General features: G+C 39.9%; 1 protein-coding gene across 1 annotated transcript; it reads left to right on the top strand.

Moving 5' to 3' along the window:
* The first annotated feature begins 11,727 nt into the window (after positions 1–11,727).
* LOC124163064 lies at positions 11,728–12,705 on the top strand. The gene has a single exon (XM_046539850.1). It carries the CDS (start codon positions 11,728–11,730, stop codon positions 12,703–12,705), a length of 978 nt encoding a protein of 325 aa, XP_046395806.1.
* The last annotated feature ends 10,376 nt before the right edge of the window (positions 12,706–23,081 follow it).

Genomic DNA, 23,081 nt, shown 5'->3' with positions numbered 1-23,081 from the left:
AAGGCCAACGCTCGCTCCCGTTCGCATCCTATTGGAAATGCGCGAATCGCAATTAAAACGAGTAGCTCCTCGCATTGCTTCCTCACGGAGCCATTATTGCTTTAATAATATCGTTGAGTCGGGCTTTAATTAATAGCATGTGCCTGCGACTTCATTACGCATTCCCACTTCAATTATTGCGTACGCATCACGGACATATCACTCGCCCACGAATGAAGACGCGCGCCGCGTCTATGCCACGGCAGAAGTGAATGCAGACGATGAGAAAACAAATAAGATTTTTTTCATCAATATTCCTCCGGCACGCCTTTAATTGACACTCAAATAGTGATTGGGTACTCAAGGCTGAGTTCTCAAAGTGAGTGAAATGTCATTACAGAATACCTTAATGATAGGGTGGTTTCCTATTGAATAAACTAAAATGGTAACCTTCCACACAATTTTATTTACTAAAGTAACGACCCGGTTTCGACACGTACATAACACTACGTGTCGAAACCCTTTATTAGCCGCGTACGCAGAACTCAGTTAAACGGAACGTTCAAAAAGGTGGATCGCCCCACCGACTCACATTCCCTTCAATCTGCACTCAATTTTATCTCCGAGTGGTGCTCTACTTGGCTGATGCGGGTCAATCCCTCTAAATCGGCGATCATGACATTTACTTTAAAAAACAATCCCCTGAAACACTCTTACAGCCTTTTAAATAAGCCTATCCCTCTTGTAACCTCCCACTGCGACCTATGTGTGATCTTTGATGACAAATTAAAATTTCAGGATCATATTTCGATGATCGTGAAAAGATCTGTGGCCATTGTTGGTATGCTATATCGACTAACTGACCTTCACGACCCTAACGCTTTAAGAACAGTTTTTTTCGGATGTATTCTCCCCATACTAGAATACTGCTCACCAGTTTGGTCTACCGCCTGCCCCACTACTCTAAACTTGCTCAACCGTCCTGTAAACTTCTTTCTTGCTGTTGCCTGCCATCGAATCCCCACACTCAGATATTACGCCCGTGACGCTATCCTTTCCTCCCTCAGGATATCTAACATAACTAGCCGCCGTGTCTTATCTGACCTCATGTTTCTGCATAGAATCTTTAGCGGTTCTCTACGGACAAACGAAATTCTCCCTCGTTTCCGTTGTCATATTCCTCCTCGCCCCTTACGAAATAACTCTGCTTCACATTCCGCGATTCCGTCTCTCCATCTCTCAACGCTCTCTGTTCTACCGAATCCCCTCCTTGTTTAACTCCATAGCTTCAAAAATCCCTTCCCTGGACCTATTTTCCTCTGGCACTAGTTACAAAGCCTACTTTAACGCCATTTGAATAATTCACCATTGTCTAATCAATAGTGCCCCTTCTTATGTTTAATAATTTTATTTTCTGTTAGTTTTTATTTTTTTGTGCTATTGTTTGTTATCTTTTTGGTATTATTTATTTAATGAACAGCCAATGTAAAAGCCTTTGTGCCGTTGTTGGTGATGAAATAAATAAATAAATAAATTTAGAAGAAAAAAATTCTTCAAAATGAATACTTTGATACATCGTGTGTCTTTATTACATTTTATTGCCAATATTGCAAAAATTTATAAGAGTAAATGTGTAGAAAATTTTAACAAATACCATTTTTTGGCATATTTCTCAAGTCTCCTTGCGATGCTAATTGTTAGGTGAGTATAAACTTTAATGTGTATTAGATTATATCCCTACCGAGTGTCATTTTTGTAACAAGTTTGGTTTATGAAAGTTATGGTTTAAAGCCAAAATCTAGGTTATTCCCGTGATATAAATAAAATAATAAGAATCATAGTATTCTGGTCCTTATATCAATTGAATATTAATAGTTTGATGCCATCTTGATTCTTCTGCAATTAAATCCGCGCGCATTCATCTATTTTACGTCGAAAAGCATAATGACAACCAATGATGCATTGGTTGAAGACATCTGCAACGAGAATTTGGGACATTTCAAAAGTTCTAAGTGTTTTTAACGAAAAAATCACTGTATTTTGTTTTTTCGCCCCATGTCGAGGTATTTACTCCCTGATTCAACCCGAAGGTTGGTAAGGATAGTTTAAGGTAGAGTTCACCTCGAACTAAGCCATGAATGTGTGAATTTCACAAATTCATGGCAGGGGAGGCGTTTCCTAAGCCTGAGCCATCACGCACTTCAAGGATATTGTTTAAGGAATTCTTGGTAGTGAGGCAGCCTAGTGAATAGAGTACTTGGCTTGGGGGAATTCCAAATCCTTTAAGTACTAGGTGACCCAGGGAAAGAAACTGTTCACCTTCCTTGAATGTGCGAAACTCACATTCCTGAGGCTTACTTCGAGGTGAGCTCTACCCTCGCATATCCAAACCTACCCTCACGCTGCATCGTCGAACTAGTGATCAAGAGATCACAATCCTCACCACAAATACAATTACAAAATAGTGTATTTAACCGATTACCAGACCTTAAATTGAATTTCCTATCTAATTTCTTTTATATTTTAGAGTACCTATAATATTACTGTTACTACCACTAGCTGCCAAACTGATTTTTCATAAGGAGTTTCCATGATGACTGCAAAAATTCAAAACAAAATAGATAAATGGTTATTAGGAGGACAGTCCTGAGATAATGCCCTAAGATCTCCATTCCTTGCTCCCTAAGCTGAGTCCGTTATTTCTCTGGCGTTCTCCTTCCGTGTTTTCCTCTTCATCCAGAACTTATCAATTGGCTTTCCACGGAGATTTTTTCCTCCGTTTCCCTCCATTGCATTTCTGGCGTGATTACAGCGTTTCATGACATGGCTTACCTCTGGCCTTGACTGCCCCATACTTCACCTCATTCTCCTATTCTTCCTCCTCTTTTTCCAAATCTATCCGTATATTCAATATTCAGCGCCCAACGCCAAGACAGACTTTTGAAGGCATTTTGAAGGCTTCAATTTGTTCATTATCAGCTTTTCTAAAGCTATGAAAAGCTATGTTTCTCCGATCCGTTGATTAACATTGAAAACAAAATAATTCGTGTCGTAAGCGGCACTCCACGGATAAATTAAATTACTTTTTGCAAATATTCATATATTTTTCTTTTTTAGATGACCATTGATCCATTGATTCAAGTAGTATTACAAAGGTACAACCAAATGGAAAAAAATTCATTGTCTTCGTTTTTTACTGATATTTTTTTTAAGTTTGTGTGACAAATTTGACGAAATGTTTAAGCTTTTAATGTGACATGACTTCAACTACAGCATTCAATTGTAAATGAGAAATTACAACTACTTACAGCAATGTGACTACAGCCTCCTCACCCAGCCTCGATAAGCACAGCGTTGATTTTTTATTATTAAACTACATCCCGAGTTTTGCCTATACGTAATAATCATTATCAAATAAACTCAACAGAATTTTATAACGGATTTATAGCCAATGAAGAAATGTTAAGAGTAGGTTATCATTTTTGTAAATTCGTCAAAATCCGTCGTCTTCGTTTATCACCAGAACCTTCTCCCTCCACACGCCATCACAATTCCCCCTCGCATTCACGCGTGCTTCGTAAGCATCTCACGCGTGCACCCCCCCTCCCCCCTGTAAGCCCATTTACCTGATCCGGACGCGTGGTATGCTCAACTCATCTCGAGCCATTTAAAGGTTGCCGGCTCGAGCGCTCAAAAACTAAGTGGAGACGCGGGTTTAATCAGAGAGGGAGCAAGAGCGGGCATTTGGAATACCTAAATGAACCACGTACCCGGGATGCAGAGGACGCATCGCGAGAGGAGTTTGCCCTAGAGGGCAGAGCGTTGCGTGACCAGCCGAGATAAACACTAACACCGGCGACCAAAGCAACCAACTTCAAACTGCACGAGAGTGTGGGAGTGACGGTGACATTTCATGAAAAATACCACATTTTATTAATCATTGTTCGATTTTTTATATTTAATCCTTAACCGGTGACGTGCGGCCTGAGAGACCGCTGCGTTTCTAAAGTTATGAATATTTTCCAAATTGCTATTTCAAAATATCTATAATCCTCGGGCGCGTCAAAATTTTGTATAATAAGGACATAGCACTCTTAAAATTTAACATTCTTATTACTTATTTCCAAAAAGTTGAAACTGAATTTTAGTAGTGGCCTATGAGACCACACGTCACTAAATTGGAAAAACCAATACACGTAATGCTGGTGGAATTGAATCAAAAAAGCTGTCAAAAACAATTCCTAGTGATTTTTCAATAATAATAATAATAATAATCTTATAAATTTGTAAGGAAACATTTTTTTGCATAGCGTGGATAATTAAGTAGTTTGTTAAAAAAAGTACCATAGTAAAAATAATATTTCAAGTGTTTTTGATATCAGTTTTTAGATCCTGTTTCAGATAACAATTTTGACTGAAAAATTTGGTTTCTATTGGGAATGTATAATACTAAATATAAGTTTTGTAATAGTTGAGAAGTCAAAGAAACGTTAAACTAACCAATAAAAATGACTTTGCAACGTTTTACGAATTTTTGTTTTACTACGGTCTCCAAGACCGCACGTCACTGGTAGTGTAACAAGAATTGCACGTCACTGGTTAAGGGTAAAATTTATAAGACCACATCAAAAACAAAGCACTAGCATTAAACTGTGAACTCTCTCTTCCTTGGGCTTTATGTCTAATGAGAGAGCATAAAAGTTATTCACAAATGATATGGAAATCCGAGAAAGTATTATATTTTTCGATATTTTATGCTCTCATGCTGGTATTTTTAGCACTCAGGTAACTATTTACGGGATATACTGGAGAGACTCAGTACTCTACAGAATTAAATTTACAAAATATGTAGCTTGTTGGACCATGAGTTTTTTTTACAACTCTTTTGGACAGAAATAAGAACATTTTTCTATTATACCGAAAATTATTCCAGTATTTTTCAAATAAGGTTTTCGAATTTCCACTGGACAATTGATAAAAAAAGCAACTTCTTCTCATTGACAATTGAACCAAAAACAAATCCGCCACCTAGTGTACCCATAGTCTGTAATAGTATCTGCAATTTTCGTGAAGGTTTTATACATTACTATTCAGTATATCTGATTTACATTTTTACATCAACCAAAAGATCTTCCGAATCGAATTGCTCTCAGGTGATTTATACAATCGTCGTTTCAATGACCAGCTCTTGCATTTTTGTCCCGCGGGCGAACCGACGACAATTGCCCCGAAAATATCTTCGTCCGGGGATAGCCATGAAGATATGCGACTCAGCATCGAAACGTTGAGTCGGTGAAGATGAATATCTGTATCCGGTTGAAACCCCGAAAAGTCGACTCGACTTAATATACGCCGGAAAAGCCAAATAAATTTATCTGAGGGACTTTTCCACCACTTCAAGCATCTTCTTCATTACGCACAGACTTTTTTAATTCCGTGGTGGGGTAGGTGAACATGGGGTCAAAACCCTATTTGGACATCTGGAAAGAGGGTTGGTTGTTTAAGAGGACAAGGCACGGAGCACAGCACAATACAGTTGGGAGGGAGGCATTAGAGTCGGAGACGCTGCTGTTCCCGCCCTACCTCACTCCGCCGTCCTCCGAGAGGGGGCAGCAGGCACGTCCGCCGACGCTCAAATGACAAAAGAAGAGCGCGCGCATTTCCTCCGATTCCGTTTGGGTCACGTGACGGCACGCGACACTCAACACGCCGCCATGCCTTCCTTCCTTCCGTGGGTTAACCTTACCACAATCCCAACCTCTCGTCCGTTATTTCACTCTGAGACTTCCTAATTAATTTCCGACGCCAATACACGACTCACACAAATAATTAATTCCAGCTTGCTATGAACATTACCTTCCCATGCTTGGGTAAGTACCATTCTCTAATTTTGACCCAAAATTCTCCTCAAAATCTTTAACGATCTTTCGTCGCGTTTTCGCGCGTTTGAAAATGTTCACTTTTCATTTAATCGCTAGCAATAGATATCGTCATTTAAAAGTCTAAAAGCGTGAAATGCGTACTCCAGGAGTAATAATCTTTCGATTTAGACAATAAAAAAATAATAGGATACCACCCTATTCAATTCTTTACGTTCACAACTTGTCGGACTCTCCTTGTTATTTCGTGCGGCCTTCTGCATCTCGGCCACTTCGAGACTCTCAACTTGTTGGGCGAGACGAGAAGACTAAGGGGGGGGGGGAGGGGGTAGGACTGATTTCCACATGCAGTCGGTGTAGGATGGCGTGTCGTATTTGTCCAAATAAGCCAGAGAGCGCATCCCGAGGGAGCGAGGCAAGAAGAAGAAGAAGAGATCGCGTGCCCTGAATCACTCATGCGCCGCACAGACTTTCATTTGTTTCGACGCGTGAGGGGATCTCTTAGTGTCCTCCGCCGCCCAGTCGCTCGTGCCGGCTCCACACACGCCAAGATGCTCTGGACCACGTCCCCTCCCGCCAAGGCGTTCATTAACGGACAAAAGATTCTCTCCTTCATTTTTATTTCCGTAAACCAAGGAAAGCATCCTTTCACCGTTATGTGGAATGGACCTCAGGCACACGCACACGTTTTCGTTATTGCTTATGTGGTAGGTGCTGCAGCATTGAAGAATTAGCAGACTTTTGTCATCAGCTTCCAGAAGTAGATCGTCAAAACACTGGAGGGTCCTGTTAATTTGTAAAGATAACGTTTTGCCACATGTAAATTAGCTTGAGAACTTATTTATAATTGACATTACTCATGCATATACTTGACATTGCGAAAAATAAGCTTAACATTAATTTCAAAAGAGGCAATTCATCTACAAAATCAATCGAAGTATTCTTTAGACAAATTCATTATAATAATCCATTATGCCATCACCTTTGTCAACCAGCTATGATTAATACCAATTATAAATCTGTCGCGGTTCATCTCATACATTCACATGAGACAAAGTAGTGCTTCGTTTTTTCGCCGCCATGTGGAAGTTCTAGATGCAATGAAATTTCACACCTGAGATAATATTCAGTAAAAATATTATAATTTGAAAATATTAACTTTGAAACCGATAAAATGTAAATGTCTTGAAAACATTACAAGTCTATGGCGAAGGTTTTAAAAAAGTAATTCACACTCAGGGCACTGAACAAAATTGAAAACGTTTTCTAATCGATTGTTTGATTAAACGTCCGAAATGAAATATTTGTGGATATTTCATTCATTACTTTGAATTAAAATTTATATTTTGATATTTCCAGGTATTATTAATAAATGAATAAATAATAATAATAATCTCTGCGGAGGGAGTCTTGCCTAAAAGATTCAAAAAAGAAGTCGAAGACCTGGGAATTAAAAAACAACTGATTAACCTCGGGTAAAAAGCTGTTTCACTACAGGCCTGCCAGATCGTGAGAAGATTCCTGGGTTGGGCACGATCGAACAGTGTAGGATAGGGTGAATTCTCTTCCTTAACATCCGAGCCTAATCCTAATTTGCCCTAAGGATAGGTGAATATTATCGTCTGGTATAACCAGCTGAGAAAGTGCATGAACTAATAAAAAATAATAATAATGCATTCTTGATAAAAAATATATCTCCTACCTTTGCAAAAAGTAATAAGGAATTGAAAATGTTTATGAACGGAATTTCTAAGCGACGCGCGCCTTTCCAATGATAAACATTTCCCTCTCTCTCTCTTTCTCTTCCCTTGAGCGGCACTTCTAACGCAGTGAGTGACCTGTCGCTCAGTTTTACTTCCTGCGTCCGTTCGCCCCCCTCCTCCCCTCACCCTAATTGCTCCCCCTTTCCCCCCAATCCTCCCTATTCGTCATCGTCACGCACCGCGGAGCACTCCTCGCCCGGGAAGCGCGCAGCAGTGTTGTCGGATTAGAGCGTGCGCTGCCAAAGGCGGGCGCCGAACGCACCCCACTATCTTGCCTTGTGTAGACACTACGGAGTTAACTTAGTGACTTCACTAAACCCTTTACCAGTGACGTGCAATTCTTGTTACACTACCAGTGACGTGCGGTCCTGGAGACCGCAATCTTCTATATTATTTCTACTGCATAGACACCTTTTTCTCAACTTATACGCAACCAAACTCTACAAATGAGGTACCAAAATACACATAATTTATCAGAGACCATGCGACGGCATATCTTACTTCCTAAATATTGCTACTGTTTCCTAAAATTGGTTTTTAAGTAATTAAAAAAAAGAAAAAAAAAACTGTAAATACTCCTGACGTTAACGGCGCACAAACTGATACATTTTTTCATTTGCAACAAGATCTCGAATTCTTTAAATAACTTTTATCAATATGCGGCTTATTCCACATTCGAGTCTCCTGTTGATACGTAAGTATGAGTCATCATGTGCGTTTAACAGTGTAATTACTTCCAATAATATGTTTAAAGAGGCCCTCTGACCTCAATTTGTACATGAACATTCCAATTAAATTTGTACATAAGACCCTGCCTTTTTTTCTACATTTTAAAATTAGAAACGCCGCCTATCCCTCTGTAGACCTGCATTGAAAAGAGCGGGGGAAGCCCGCTGGGAGCGGGCGCATCACGCTCGTAAAACAAAAATTCATAAAACGTTGCAGAGTCATTAATATTCCTTAGTTTAATGTTTCTTTGACTTCTCAACTATTATAAAACTTATATTCAATATTATGCATTCAAAATACGAACCAACTTTTTCAGTAAAAACTGTTATTTGTAACTTGAAAAATCATTAGGAATTGTTTTTGACAACTTTTTGAATCATTTCCACCAGCATTACGTTTATTGGATTTCCAATTTAGTGACGTGAGGTCTCACAGACCACTACTAAAATTCAGTTTCAACTTTTCAGAAATAAATAATAAGTACGCTAAATTTTAAGAGTGCTATGTCCTTTTTATACAACATTATGACGCTCACGAGGATTATAGATATTTTGAAATAACAATTTTGAAAATATTCATCATAACTTATAAACGCAGCGGTCTCTCGGACCGCACGTCACCGGTTAAGGGATAAGTCAAATCTTAAGTGTGGTGCAGTAGCTACACTTGACCTTTAAGTCGACATCAGCGCCGTGATTGTGTAGTGATCCGGAAATGGAAGATTTCCATTTGCAAAATATGCATAAATATGGTGTTGTGTGACGCCTCAGAATAGCCAGGTATGTAAAACTATGTCTCGGGAGTCGCACCTTTTCACTTTAATGAACGAATAACCTTCCTTTTCCCCTTTCCCTGTAACAAAAACATCCTGGTTCCACTTCCCTATATAATGGCACGGTGGAGATGCACTTTTTACTCAGTAACACACTCACTTACTTGACGCGGTTACTCAGTCACCAGTAGACTCACTAGTATTCAGTCAGCAATGTAGCAGGCAGTTGGAGTCGAAGCGCGGGCCGTGTTTTTTTTGGTACAAATTAGCTAACCTCCCTAATAATAATTCTTGCTCGAACGAGTCTTAACAATTTATTGTGTAAAGGCCGTTTTACACGGAGCACGGAATTGCGCAGATTAGAACCGCATCCATTTCTAAAATGGCGTGGAATTACATTGCATGAACGAAATTAGAACAGCGGCTATTTTTCCATCTCACGCCCTCACATTCTGGCATGTGTTCCAGCAATAGGGTAGTTTCCTTTATCAAAGAAAGCGAAAGGCATTGGTTGCGATTCCTTACACACCATTAGTGTATTCATAATATACAAATATTATTTGGCTATAGAAATCCCAGTTTAGACGAATGCTAATGGCCAATTTTAACCCACTTTGAAAAAGACCAGATTCGCGCCCATACGACGCCACTTGGCATCACAGAGACCTAGTTTCTGTACGAGTAGATAGGAGTTTTACATCGTCTGAGATTACCAATGCATGCATGAGTCACAGAGCTCAGGGAAACATCTCTTAATAATCACTTATTAAAACTGTCTATGGTCGGAAAGTTTTCTTCGTTTGATAAGGTAGTAATAATCCATATTTAAGCCAAGCGCTACCTGCTAGCGGGTTACTCTGCTACCTGCTAGCAGCCTGTGTCGTATCAGCGCTCAAGCCTCGCGGGAACCAGAATGATGTCTAACGGACTTTTCCCATCATTCCTACTTAGCCGTCGCGTTTTCGCGCGCTTGAAATTTTTCACTTTTCGTTTAATCGCGGAAAATAGATATCGTCATTCAAAAATCTAAGAGCGTGAAATGCGAACTCCAGGAGGAATAATCTTTCAATTTAGGCAATAAAGAAATAATAGGAAACCACCCTATTACCCGCTTTACAAAACGAATATACGTGCCCCGTGTAAAACGGCCTTAATGCTACTAATTGCATGAACGCGAAACAGCCCCTGCTAATGTTAAAATCGGATTGAACGCCCGATATATGATGTTACAAGATGGAAAATTCCGTGGAGCGTGTAAAACTGGCACTCCACCAACTCCATTGGAGTGGTTTGGAAGACAAGGGGTACAAGTGATTTCTTTTTTCTATACACCGTTAGCTACAGGTATTAGGTACAGAAAACAAACGAGATGAATTTGATATTTGATGTAGTGCATTTGATTTTTCCGCTTGATTTCATCACAGAACTGAGACTCACTCGTGTTCCTTAACCTGCGACTGATCTTGAGACTTAATCCGCGAACTGAATAAAATACAATGGAAGGCTGCGCGTTTCGTCGAAAACTGCTACGGGCGTACAGACAGCGTTACGCAGATGTTAAGCGAATTAGGCTGGGAGCCGCTGGAGACTCGCAGACTGCGCACTAGGCTTAGATTGCTTGAACAATTGAGAATGGATATCTTCGAGAGCGACACGGAGAACATAATATTAGAGCCAAACTATATTTCCAGGTCCGATAGAAGCGATAAATTAAGAGAGATGTTTTTCCGAACGGATAGATATGGGAATTCGTTTTTTCCCCGAACCATAAAGAACCTTAATAAATCTCTCAACTTCGTGAGAGCACTTCATTTTTTTATGCGTAGACGGTTAATTCCCTAACACCCCCTGCCACAACCCTTATAGGCGGCTTGCGGGGTACCTATTATGTATATGTACATTAGGCCGGCCCTTATTTTTCAGAATTGAGAAAAGTTATGTTTTCCTAGTCTCAAAATGATTCAAATGAGGTTCATATTCACTTGTTAAAATTTGGTTACTTTAAAATAACGGCAACCCGTGCCCCAAGGGCCCTAAGTACTAAGGACCCTCAATTGAGATTTTTGAGGCCGAAAAAGTTCTAATTCTATGTAAAACGTAAAAGTAAAGTCCCTTAGGGCCGATTTTTTGCTTGTTTTGACCAATCTCTAAGCGTTTACGAGATATTGTCCGTCGTAATGTAATCCACCCCCAAGGGCGCTACCCCGCACCGCGGCGCCGCTGAGGTACGGCCCGCACCACTTACTAGAGACTTCCCCTCCACCCCCTCCCCTCCCTCGGCAAAGACTTTACTACTGCTGGCAATATTTGCATGCTAGTGGTACAGAATTGAAAAGTTCCTCTTGTGTCATGATTTATGTTTTTAAAGCATTCAATGTCAATCTTAACCCTTCAACGCCGTCCTATGTACTGTGCACCGACCCCTTAAACCTTAGTTTGTTGCCACCATACAACCACGCACAATTTCCGCATGCTTTTTTGAAAAGTGCTCTTTATGTACAAAATGTTATAAGTATTTGATACAATTGTGTTGGTGAATTATCAGTTCGAGCTCAGCCTTCGTGTGGTTCGGATCGTTCTCTCCGGTTCTCTCCTGTGCTACGCAATGCCTAACTGCAGTGCATGTGTTAAATCGATCAAGCGCGAGCAGAAGTCGCTCTCTTGCTGTGAGTGTAAGGCCCATTACCATCCACTGTGCCTTTCAATACCTGAAGTGGAATTTAAGGAGCTTAGTGACAAACGTAGACCATGGTATTGCGACGTTTGTCGGGCTAAGATCGGCTGTAGCAGCGATGGAGAGCAAATCAGAAAAGCTCCTGAGAACGAGTCCGCAAGTTCCAGTTTGTCTCCTGATCGTGTGAGTGATATCTTGAAAGATTTTTCTGCTAATCTTGCTGATATCCGGTCGGATCAAAGTGAAATTCGCAAATCAATATCTCGCTGGGAGGAGTCGTTCGGGGGTCAAGCAAAGTCTCTCGAGCTCCTCAATGCCTCCCTTGTGAAAATAACTGATTCCCTGAATCACCTATTAAGTGAAAACATCAGCCTAAAGAAACAACTAAGTGATACGGAAGCTCGCCTTAATCGCGTTGAGCAAGAGCAACTCCGGAACGTAATTGAGATCCACGGCATTCCTTACTCCGAAGGGGAGGTAGCTGGGGCCCTGATTTGTCAAGTTGGAATCGCTGTGGGAATTAAAGTGGATACAAGTGAAATCGATTACGCCTACAGGGGTGGTTCCAACCGTTCTGCAACCTCTCACCCTTCACCTAGGCCTGCCCCTATTATTGTCCGTTTTCTACGATCTAGCACTGCTGCTGCATTTTTAAATGGTAGACGCACAAAACGGAACCTGAAACTCAACGACATCGTCGCCGACCAGAACCCTACCAACCCTCCTGTCTACATTAATGAATCCTTGACATCTTTAAACCGAAAGCTATATGCAATGGCCAGGGGACTTAAGAAAGAAGGTAAAATCAAATACGTGTGGATTCGTAATGGCCGTGTGTTTGCTCGGGTCCATGATGGTGGTGAACGCCTTTCTATCCTAGTTGAAACTGACCTTGACTGCTTAAAATAGCATAGCCTGTTCTCTTCCCGCAGGCCTACCAATTGCTAATGAAATCAACATTTCCCTCGTCAATTGTCAATCTTTACTGTGTCATATCGACGAATTTCGGGTTCATTTTTCTTCCTGTGTAAGTGATATAATCTGTTTAACCGAAACATGGTTAAAACCAAATATTCCTGATAGCATGGTTGATCTTAGAGAACATTACTTGCTGAGACATGATCGGATCGGGAAAGGCGGTGGCGGGGTTGGTGCCTTCATTCATCATCGACTGAGTTCGTCGGTGCTGGCGACCTCTTCCGCGACCTATGAATGCCGACCCGAGTTCATAGTTATTGAAGTGCATGGTATAAACCTTTCTAAACTTCTTCTATTTGTTGTTTACAGACCTCCAAATGTTGGGTCCTTGACTGATATTGAAGAAGCATATACAACTTTTAGTCCAAACTATAAAAACATTGTAATTGTAGGTGACTTTAACGCCGATTTGCTACGGGACAGCTGTCATTCTTCCTTCATCAGGAATTTCATTTTTAATTATAATCTTCATCTGGCCTCAACGCAGCCCACGCATCATACAGAACATAGTCATACTCTCCTTGATCTCTGTATAGTTGATTCCCCTGAAAAACTCTCTTCATTCTCACAATTCCCTGTGCCTTTCCTCTCCGCACATGACAAAATTTTACTCTCTTATTCATTCAATTCCCCTCGTCTTCCTATACCTAAAATTCTCTATCGTGATCTTAAAAATTTCGATACAGCAAAGTTTCAGGGCGATCTGCTCACCTTTGACTGGAACAACATATTTAGCTCCTCGTCCATTGATTCAAAATTAGAACTCTTTAATCAGAAATTCTTAGAGTGCATAAATTGTCATGCCACCCTGCGAACATGCGCACCTAGACGGCCTTCAGCCCCCTGGCTGACTAGTGACATTAAGCAAAAAATGAAGGAACGTGATATTTCACGTAGAATTTTCACACGAACAAAAAGCCAGACTGCTTACACTGAGTTTATCGTCTTGCGTAATCAGGTAAAGCATCTCGTCACGGAAGCCAAGAAAAAATATTATGCAACCACCTTCTCCAATTTGACAGAACCAAACAAGGTCTGGAGGGAACTTAGAAGTCTTGGACTCGTGCAGCGACGAAACAAGCAGCCCTTACATGAATTATCTATCGATGATCTAAACAAGCACTTCACTCCCGCCTTTACCTTCGAGGCAAATAACATTGCTGACATATTCAGTCTCTCTAACCTTGATCCACTTGTACCCTATAACGAGAGAAATTTCTTCTTCCAACACGTAACCCCACACAACCTACGTAAAACGTTATCTCTCTCTAAATCGAACTCAACTGGGGTCGATGGAATCTCAGTTAAATTTATAAAGGCCGCGTCAACTGTACTTCTACCTGTAATACTTGATATCTATAATTTTTCCTTATCGTCATCTGAATTTCCGAATGTATGGAAATATTCACTAATCACACCAATACAAAAAGTTAAAAAACCAACTTCTCCCAGTGATTATCGGCCAATCTCTATTCTGTGCTCTCTTTCTAAATGCTTAGAAAGAATTGTTTTTCAGCAGGTAACGAATTATCTGGACCAATGCAACTTGCATGATCCATATCAATCTGGATTTCGGAAAAACTTCTCTACGCAAACAGCGCTACTCAAATTAACGGATGATATACGTCAAGGAATTGATAAACGGATGGTTACAATTCTGGTACTATTTGATTTCGCCAATGCTTTTGGTCTTGTTAATCACGCCAAACTTCTCCACAAGTTGAAAAACCTTAATTTTTCCTGTTCCTCACTTAACTGGTTTTACTCCTATCTAAAAGATCGTCAACAGGCAGTCAAGGACGCGAATGGGAATACATCGCAATGGACTACTGTCCATTGCGGGGTCCCCCAAGGGTCAGTTCTTGGTCCTCTCCTATTTTCCCTGTATGTCCTTGATCTACCCAGGTGTATTCTAAACTGTAAATATCTCTTATATGCCGACGACCTACAGATTTATTTTCACTGTCATTTGTATGAGCTGAATGATGCAATTTCCAAAGTAAATCAGGACGTTCAGGCCATCACTTCATGGGCTGCAGACAATAACTTTGTGCTTAACCCTAGGAAAACAAAATCTATGTTATTTGGTACCTCAAAACTACTCAAACATGTCGACTTTGATGTTCTGCCCAAGATTTTTGTTGGTGATGCCGAAATATCATATGCCAACTCCGTTAAAAATCTTGGAGTCTTATTGATGCCTAATTTGTCTTGGCAAAACCATGTTAAAGCCATCAGCAATAAGATCAACATGATCTTGTTTCAGCTAAAAATTCATAAAAACCTTATGCCCTCTCATACACGCAAGCAACTTGTATCCTCGTTAATATTCCCCCATATTGATTACTGCTGCCTTGTATATAATGACCTAACCGAAAAGATTAACACCCTGATTCAACGGCAATTAAATATGTGTGTTAGGTTCATTTATGATCTTAAAAAAGATGAACATATATCCCCTTATTTCTCTAAATTAGAATGGCTTAAAGCAAAAACAAGGAGGCAATACATGCTTGCCTCTTTTTTATACAAACTTTTTAATTGCAAACAGCCAGAATACATTATGCAATTTTTTCAGAGTAAAGAGAAATATCGCAATGTTGTAACTAGATTATCAGCTGATTTTTTAATTGTTCCTCAACATCGAACCACTGCATTTGATAATTCATTTTCAGTTGTTGGGTCAAGGCTATGGAATGGTATTCCTGAACCAATCAAAACCGCAAAATCACTGATGTCTTTTAAAAATCTAATGTTCACTAAAATGCTATTACAAGAAAAAATGTAATTGTACCAATATGCCACTATATTCTGTTACAATTTATTTTCTATTTTTTTTGCATGTATCTTATTCTTCTGTGCACTGAGCTCTAATATGAATGTAAGCCCTTGTATGTTCTTAGTGGACCATAAAGGTCCAAGAACAATAAATATTTCTTTATTCTTTATTCTTTAATTATAAAGGAATGAAGGCAATGAGCAGGGCTTCCATGGCCATAACAGTTGATAGAAATATTCTATGAAGAAGAAACGAGGCAGTCAGTTCACATTTGTAGATCAATGTGGAGATATAGTTAGTTCTTTTGCAGAAAGGTTTCTCGGGTTTTCCACCGGTTGATGTCGTCCATGTCTCCCGACGTTTCGATCTGCGACTTGCTGATCATCCTCAGGGGCCTTTCTGGGGCCCTAAAAAGGGGGCTTTCTGAGGCCCTAAAAAGGACCTTTAACAAGCCCATTGGCGGCATAAGAGAGCCGCAAGAAGAGCCGACCGCAAAAGCCTTTCTTCCCTATGTCTCCACAATATCCGGAAAGATACAACGCATTCTAGGCAGATACAATATTAAGACAATTCATTTACCACCTCCAAAGCTCAGGGATCAACTGGTGAGAGTAAAGGATCCCCTCGGACTGAAGACACCAGGAGTCTACGAAATTCCATGCGAGTGCGGAAAGAAATACATTGGAGAGACCAGTCGGACTATTGAAACCAGAACGAAGGAACATCAGAGGTACTTACGGCTGGCCCAACCGGAAAAGTCTGCAGTGGCGGAGCATAGCATCAATGAAGATCATGCCATACAATGGAAGGAGACGAAACTGCTATGCCGAGCACATGGCTACTGGGACCGCCTTGTCAAGGAAGCCATTCAGATCCGCGTCAACCGCAACAACTTCAACAGGGACACTGGTTTCCAAATCAGCAATGCTTGGAGACCAATAATGAAGTCTATTATATACGACAAAAATGGCGGGAAAACCTCAACAAGCGTGAACCAATCAGGTTACACCTGAACTCGGATGGAGTGTATATATACTGAAAATTTTTGAAGAACGGCATTCGGAAGATCCCCTGAGGATGATCAGCAAGTCGCAGATCGAAACGTCGGGAGACATGGACGACATCAACCGGTGGAAAACCCGAGAAACCTTTCTGCAACTGATACGCCGGGAAAATCTAAGATCATACATAGTTAGTTCTTATTTATAGTGCGCAAAGGATAGAATGTGCTAAGTTTTTTTAGGATATACGGAGAAAAGTGGTGAAAAAACTAGTTTATCATGAACACACGTGGCGTTCATTTTAAGAATAGGCCAACAAGAAAAAGTATGAAATTAAGACTAAATTCGCACATTGAAGTGGTTGAAAAAGAAAATGAAGAAATATTTGGCTCAAAGTTACTTACAGTGAGAGAAGTACTGTGTGTTTCTCTATAAACTGATGGGTTTGAAATGTATCAGACTTAGTGCGAGAAAAACAGAAAGAAATGCGTTTCATCCATTGAACAAAATGAGAATTCCTGTTATTACAGAAAATAAGGTGACTGAAATGTTAGAAACATTACACAATGAATAGATGAAGGTGCGACGACATAAAGAGAGAGTGGGAACTACCGTGGAGATTTAGAGAAGAGAATCTTTCGTAACAAAACTTGATGATTTGTTTGATATTGCAAGGGGCGGTGCCATTGAATTTTTGACGCTCGCAGTTAATCTCTCAGATAAATGTGCGTGGGATGAAGAAGTAAAATTCTTATGCAGTCAAATAGGAGCACGAAATGCAGTTATTGGTGGAATAGATTTCAATATGCTCAATAAAAAAGGAAAAAGTTGTGGTTTCCCGCTCCTTGTGCTGCATCTGCTCCCAACAGTGACTTTCAGATCCTAAAATTACGAAAGTGTTAACCTGGACATAGCGAAAGGAGTACAAAAGAGGTTTTCAAACCACTTGTGGTACCTGAATGAGGAGTTCATAGGCCTGTCATTCTTTGACGGATCCTTTTCTGGGTGTGAAAAGGAAAATGTGATACGCCATATGAGGACACGTGAGGGAAAATATGATCCACCAAAGATGGCATTCTATAAACGTAAAGACCTGAAAACGGTATCTGTATCAAATGTTGTCACTACTAATTCGAGAAGGCTATTTGATGCATTGGAAATATGAACTGCATTCTTTGATGTGCCCACGCAAGAATGGTATGAACACCCTGATTACAAGAACGATTTGCAAATTATTCGGGGCCTTCAAGCGGTAGATGATTGTGCAGAGAGAGGGGTGAAACTAATTCAAGATTTTAAGACAGTCACGTAGAAGGAAGAAAGCTTTCAAAATTAATTACTAACAATAAGTGTGAATTTTCATCGTAGCACAACCCCTAACGTCCGCAAATACACTTTAAATGCCAAATATGGGGTGTCAGTGAAAGATTAGAAATACGAAAATGTATTTTGTTTTGGTTAATATGTACTGAAATTCATGGACAAGTGAAAATACGAGTAAATTGATCACTTTGATTGGAAGCATTGTCAAGGCAATTAAATTCTTTTTAACGCAAGTACATTTCTTCAAAGACTACATCTTGCCATCAGGAGCAAAGTCTGTGCCGAGGGAGGGGAGGGGGTGGAGGGGAAGTCTCTAGTAAGTGTTGCGGGCCTTACCTCAGCGGCGCCGCGGTGCGGGGTAGCGCCCTTGGGGGTGGATTACATTACGACGGACAATATCTCGTAAACGCTTAGAGATTGGTCAAAACAAGCAAAAAGTCGGCCCTAAAGGGCTTTACTTTTACGTTTTACGTAGAATTAGCACTTTTTCGGCCTCAAAAATCTCAATTGAAGGTCCTTAGTACTTAGGGCCCTTGGGGCACGGGTTGCCGTTATTTTAAAGTAACCAAAGTTTAACAGGTGAATATGAACCTCATTTGGATCATTTTGAGACTAGGAAAACATAACTTTTCTCAATTCTGAAAAATAAGGGCCGGCCTAATGTACATGTATCCCTTGGCAACCAATTTTTGTGTATATCTTCGAACAATTAACTTCGCCTCTGTTGAGAAAAAAATCACTTGTACCCCTCGGCTTACAAACCACTCATTTGTCTTATCTTCTATTACCTATTTTCCTAGCCATTCACTCCTTAGTTTCCGTCTGTAGCGCGGGGCGGCGCGCGCCTCGAGGGAGTTCCTCCTGGGACTGTTTATCGCCCCTCCGGGTTGCAGAGCGGTCGCTAAGGAGGGATATAGGGGCGTCGGAACACGTGCAACGGAACTAATTCGCGAGGAGAGTGAATGTTCTCTTAATTCCGCCCAGAATTGAAGAGCCGGCACCCTCTCATTTTCCAGACTCGGGGTTATTCCCGCCTCTCGCAGAATTAGATTGCCACTCTTGGCAAATGAATCACGATTCACAGTTAATTGAAAATATGGAGCGTTTAGCTCATTCTGTTATGAGCCGGAAAACTTTTTCCTCCGGTCACGCTTCGGGGTTTCCAGGTTTCGACTCGCGTTCTGCTTGAAATAGGGCTCAGAGTTGTTCGCAGAACCTCGTCGCTTGAAAGCAAAAGATTTGAAAGGAATATCTCAGAAGATCTCACATCGAGTTTCTATGTTTTACTCTACCTGTGGAAAAAATAATTACCTAGCAACGCCTTCACAATATGAGTTTCACGTCTTGGGCGATACCTTGTTGAAATATACAATCGATATCATGAAAAAGATAAAACAGTTGTTTTATTTCCACAGATTTATTTCTTAACCCACCTATGTTTCAAAACTCTACTCCGTCATTATCAAGCCTAGAATATAATGATTATGACAGTTTATTTTATCGAAACCAAGGTCGATTAACCGTGGAAAACAAACTCCTATTTTTTATATTTTTCACGATATCGCCCTCAAAATATTTTTGGTCGACAATGGTATAAACAATGGTTGAGACAAAGTGAACTATTTGTCAAATAATTTTTCCAGCTAAATAGCTATGCCCATGCTCACTGAAATCATGCGTAAAATTATCTGTTTTGCTTAAACACCTGAAAACGGTAAGTCACTGCTGAGCTAAAAATTATTCTCGAGAAAATGTCTGAACATGTTGTTGTTGACTAAAGCATCAGTTGACTCAATAGAAGGTGAAGTCAAAAAGTTTATAAGCACAACACAATTTAGAATAAATAGAATAATTAATAATAATTTAGAATAATTAATATAGAATAAAATGAGGTTTGCCTGGGTACTCACCATATTGTCCGTCAAGCTAACGGCGTGTTGATGAAGGTCAGCCATCACAAAAGTAAGTTGCAGTTTAACGAATATACGATTCATAAACCCAGTTGTCAGACATCCCTTGCTCTGAAAAGCAAGGAAGAAATGAAATCAACATTGTAATGTGAATTTCAAAGGTAAAGCATTCAAATTGGTAACCTATATGATACATAGTCAAGGGTAAAGAATTAAGAAAATATGCACCAGATGTTGATTTAAAAAAAACTTCCAAAAATATCCCAAATTTTCTCTGCCCTTAAAATATCTTTGTTTTTCTCAGCCTCTTTCACCATTTATATTTCACATGGTTTATCACTACGTATCAGAATAGTAACACTCTGATATTCTCAAACCATTTCTTACTACCCCGGTAGATAAGATGCGTCCTCTACCCTAATCTCATTTTCCATACATCACATATTTTTTTCTGCTGCCTTTAGTTAACTTTGCGTTCGTGCCTCTAAGTGTAACTTTAACACCCTCTCTTCATCATTCTAATCCAACTTTAACTCTTTAACTGCAACATAACATTGAACTAACACCTGATACAAATTAACCCAAATTTCCATCCGTACGGAGTAATTTGTTTGAGAATTTGGTAATCCTATTTTTAAAACTCTACCACACATAATGTATTTAGTACGCCTTCTAGTCAAATGACATTATCACATTTATCCAATCAATTCCTAGCGTTTGATATACTCATTATGTCGTGAAATTATTCTCTGAAAGTTTAAGTGCATTTACTGAGGTCAACCTACGTAATTGCAACAGCCTTTGCTGAGAAATGTACGCGAATCATCGCTGCCAGAGGGCTTGATTGTTCCAGGTGCCCTTCAGATCATCTCGTTTCTCGTTTCAACTTACCTTCTCGAAATAGATGTTTGCTAGGAGTATTGAAGGCGGAAACCATTGTTTCTCCTTCCGGTCGCTCGTAAAAAACGCCTTTTCATTTCAAACATGCTGTTATCAATCGACCGGCGAGCTTTGCAATGGCACTTTTGAAATTTTACGGGTAGACTTGATGGCATTTGGCAAAACGGCGTTCAAAAGGCACGAGTCCTATGCAGACCGACAGTGAACCTACCTTTTATGGCCTCGACTTTCGGATGCGGAAGAGAATACAGTCCGAGTTCAAAGCACCAGATTGACTTCTCAAGTCCTCCGACCATTGCTGCAGCGACGAAATTGGATAATTTGTACAGCTGCAATTCCATCGCAACGACTTTGAGTCTTACTGGAATAGTTTTATTGAATCACAACAACGTTCGCAGTTGGAGATCTGGGACGTAGCTGTCAATAGTGTATCTTTACCAGGACCAAGTGTATCGCTCAACTGTGAAGTTGTTGGTGTATTGATTAGCTATTGAAACCTAGATTATACCTTTGTTGTCGACGTTGGTCAATAAGTTCTTTTATGTTTTCAATGGGCTCTTGTACCTTCAGAAACCGCAATATTATCACAATAGGCTGTCATTACATACTTACTTTTTAAGGTAGCTTTCTCATAACATGTTTTTAGAGGTTATCCACCCATTTACAAAGACATTATTCTATTTTCATGTACTTTAAATAAATTGCTATTGATCATCTCCTGATCACCATTTCACCTCATATCCTTGTTGCCTCTACTGAATTCTTAACGGTCACAGCCACCAATTTTGGGTACGGTAAGTGTCGGAAAGTGAACTAACCTGAAATAAACTCGTTTCAGTCGACTCGGACAACTAGGAGAAAGTGCTCCTAATTGTTTCTCAAAATGTTTAGCTTTAGAGATAGTGAATATACTTTAAAATCGTGAAAAGTATTTTTTTGGAAAAATTAAGTTTTATAAAGTTTACAAAGCTTAAAAAATTACACGAAAATCTTTAAATTATAATTTCTCTTTCAATCCAACTACTCCCAATGATTATGAACATGGATTTCAACTCAATAGGAATAAAAATTAGAATGAAAGGATTTACTTTACACAGTCTAAAAAATTATATCAATGTTCGTACATTCGAATTCAACGATCAGGACACGATAATATTGGGCCCATTATTGTAATCACGGAAGCGTTCATCCTTTGATTGTGATAAGACCCATTGACCACCCGAAAAAAATATACTTCCTACATTAAATGTTCTTGTGCTCACAAATGTTATTTTCTTTAACCTTCACCCTATTTTCACTCCAAAGAGAAGAAAATGAAATAGAAAGGAAGGCTGGAACTGTGCCGACGAGTCATTGCGATTCACGCCTTTGCAAGAATTGAGTTGTGTAACGTTGCGGATTTGAAGACATCCTGTTAGGCTTGCATTACATGGATAATTTATAACAGATATCTTTAAGAGACATATGGAAAAAATCATCTTAGAACATCAAAATATTTCAGGACCCACGAAAATTATAAAACAAGAGAGATAAGTTTTCAAACGGATGTGATATAGTGATTAGTTTTTCGCCCGATTAAGAATAGACATTCAAAAATGATAGGTGGAGCTTAGGTAATTATTTTTTTCTTGAAAATAAATATAAGGTTCTCATATCCTACACCAACTGCTATTTTTTTAATTTTCGTAACCATTGACTGCCTTAGGCCAATAAAGGTTGTAAACTTTCCTCCTATTACGCAGCTATTGAGCCGGCTTGCGGTGTCGTCTGCAGATGAAGTTTTTTTGTGCTGAATGTGGAGAAGAACTCGGCAGTCGTAACTCAATGACATTACTTCCTTTATTCCATTCATAATAATTTTCAGTAACTACATAAATGCCATAATCTATGTCTTTATACAAGCGACACGATGCATTGCTGTGTCTATCAAAGGCTCCAAGTATGTTTACATGTCTCTGGCGAGTTAAGACGCATAAAAAGTCTTGCTCGTGGTCAAAATGAACTTAACTGCATGAAGCACCCACGCTGCGGGCAATTACGAGCCTTTTCAACCAAACAAATGTAAGTCTTGAAGAGCGCCAAATTGGAGTCGTGCTGTACTCTATTGCATTCATTTGCCCCGTTCAATCCATTCCTCTTCTTTTTTCTTGCGAAAATTGAGTAATGAAAGCAAAAAGTGGTTGGCGCTCAGGTAAACCGACCAAAGTCGTCCATTGCGATATAGTACAAGTGGTACATCCGAATCGCATCGGCGAAATTGCACGGCGAGGACAAATGACCCAAGACGGAGGGAATTACCCTCACCCAACCTCGCGTCTCTCGTCGAAGCAAAAACTGTCTGCCGGAGGAGCGCAGTCCCTGGAGTGCATTATCGTTCAAGAGTGGGCAAGGCAC

Source organism: Ischnura elegans, chromosome 7 (assembly GCF_921293095.1).
Source record: "Ischnura elegans chromosome 7, ioIscEleg1.1, whole genome shotgun sequence".
NCBI classification, from domain to species: domain Eukaryota; kingdom Metazoa; phylum Arthropoda; class Insecta; order Odonata; family Coenagrionidae; genus Ischnura; species Ischnura elegans.
Note: the sequence above shows the minus strand (reverse complement) of the source record. Positions and strands in the feature narration are given on the sequence as shown.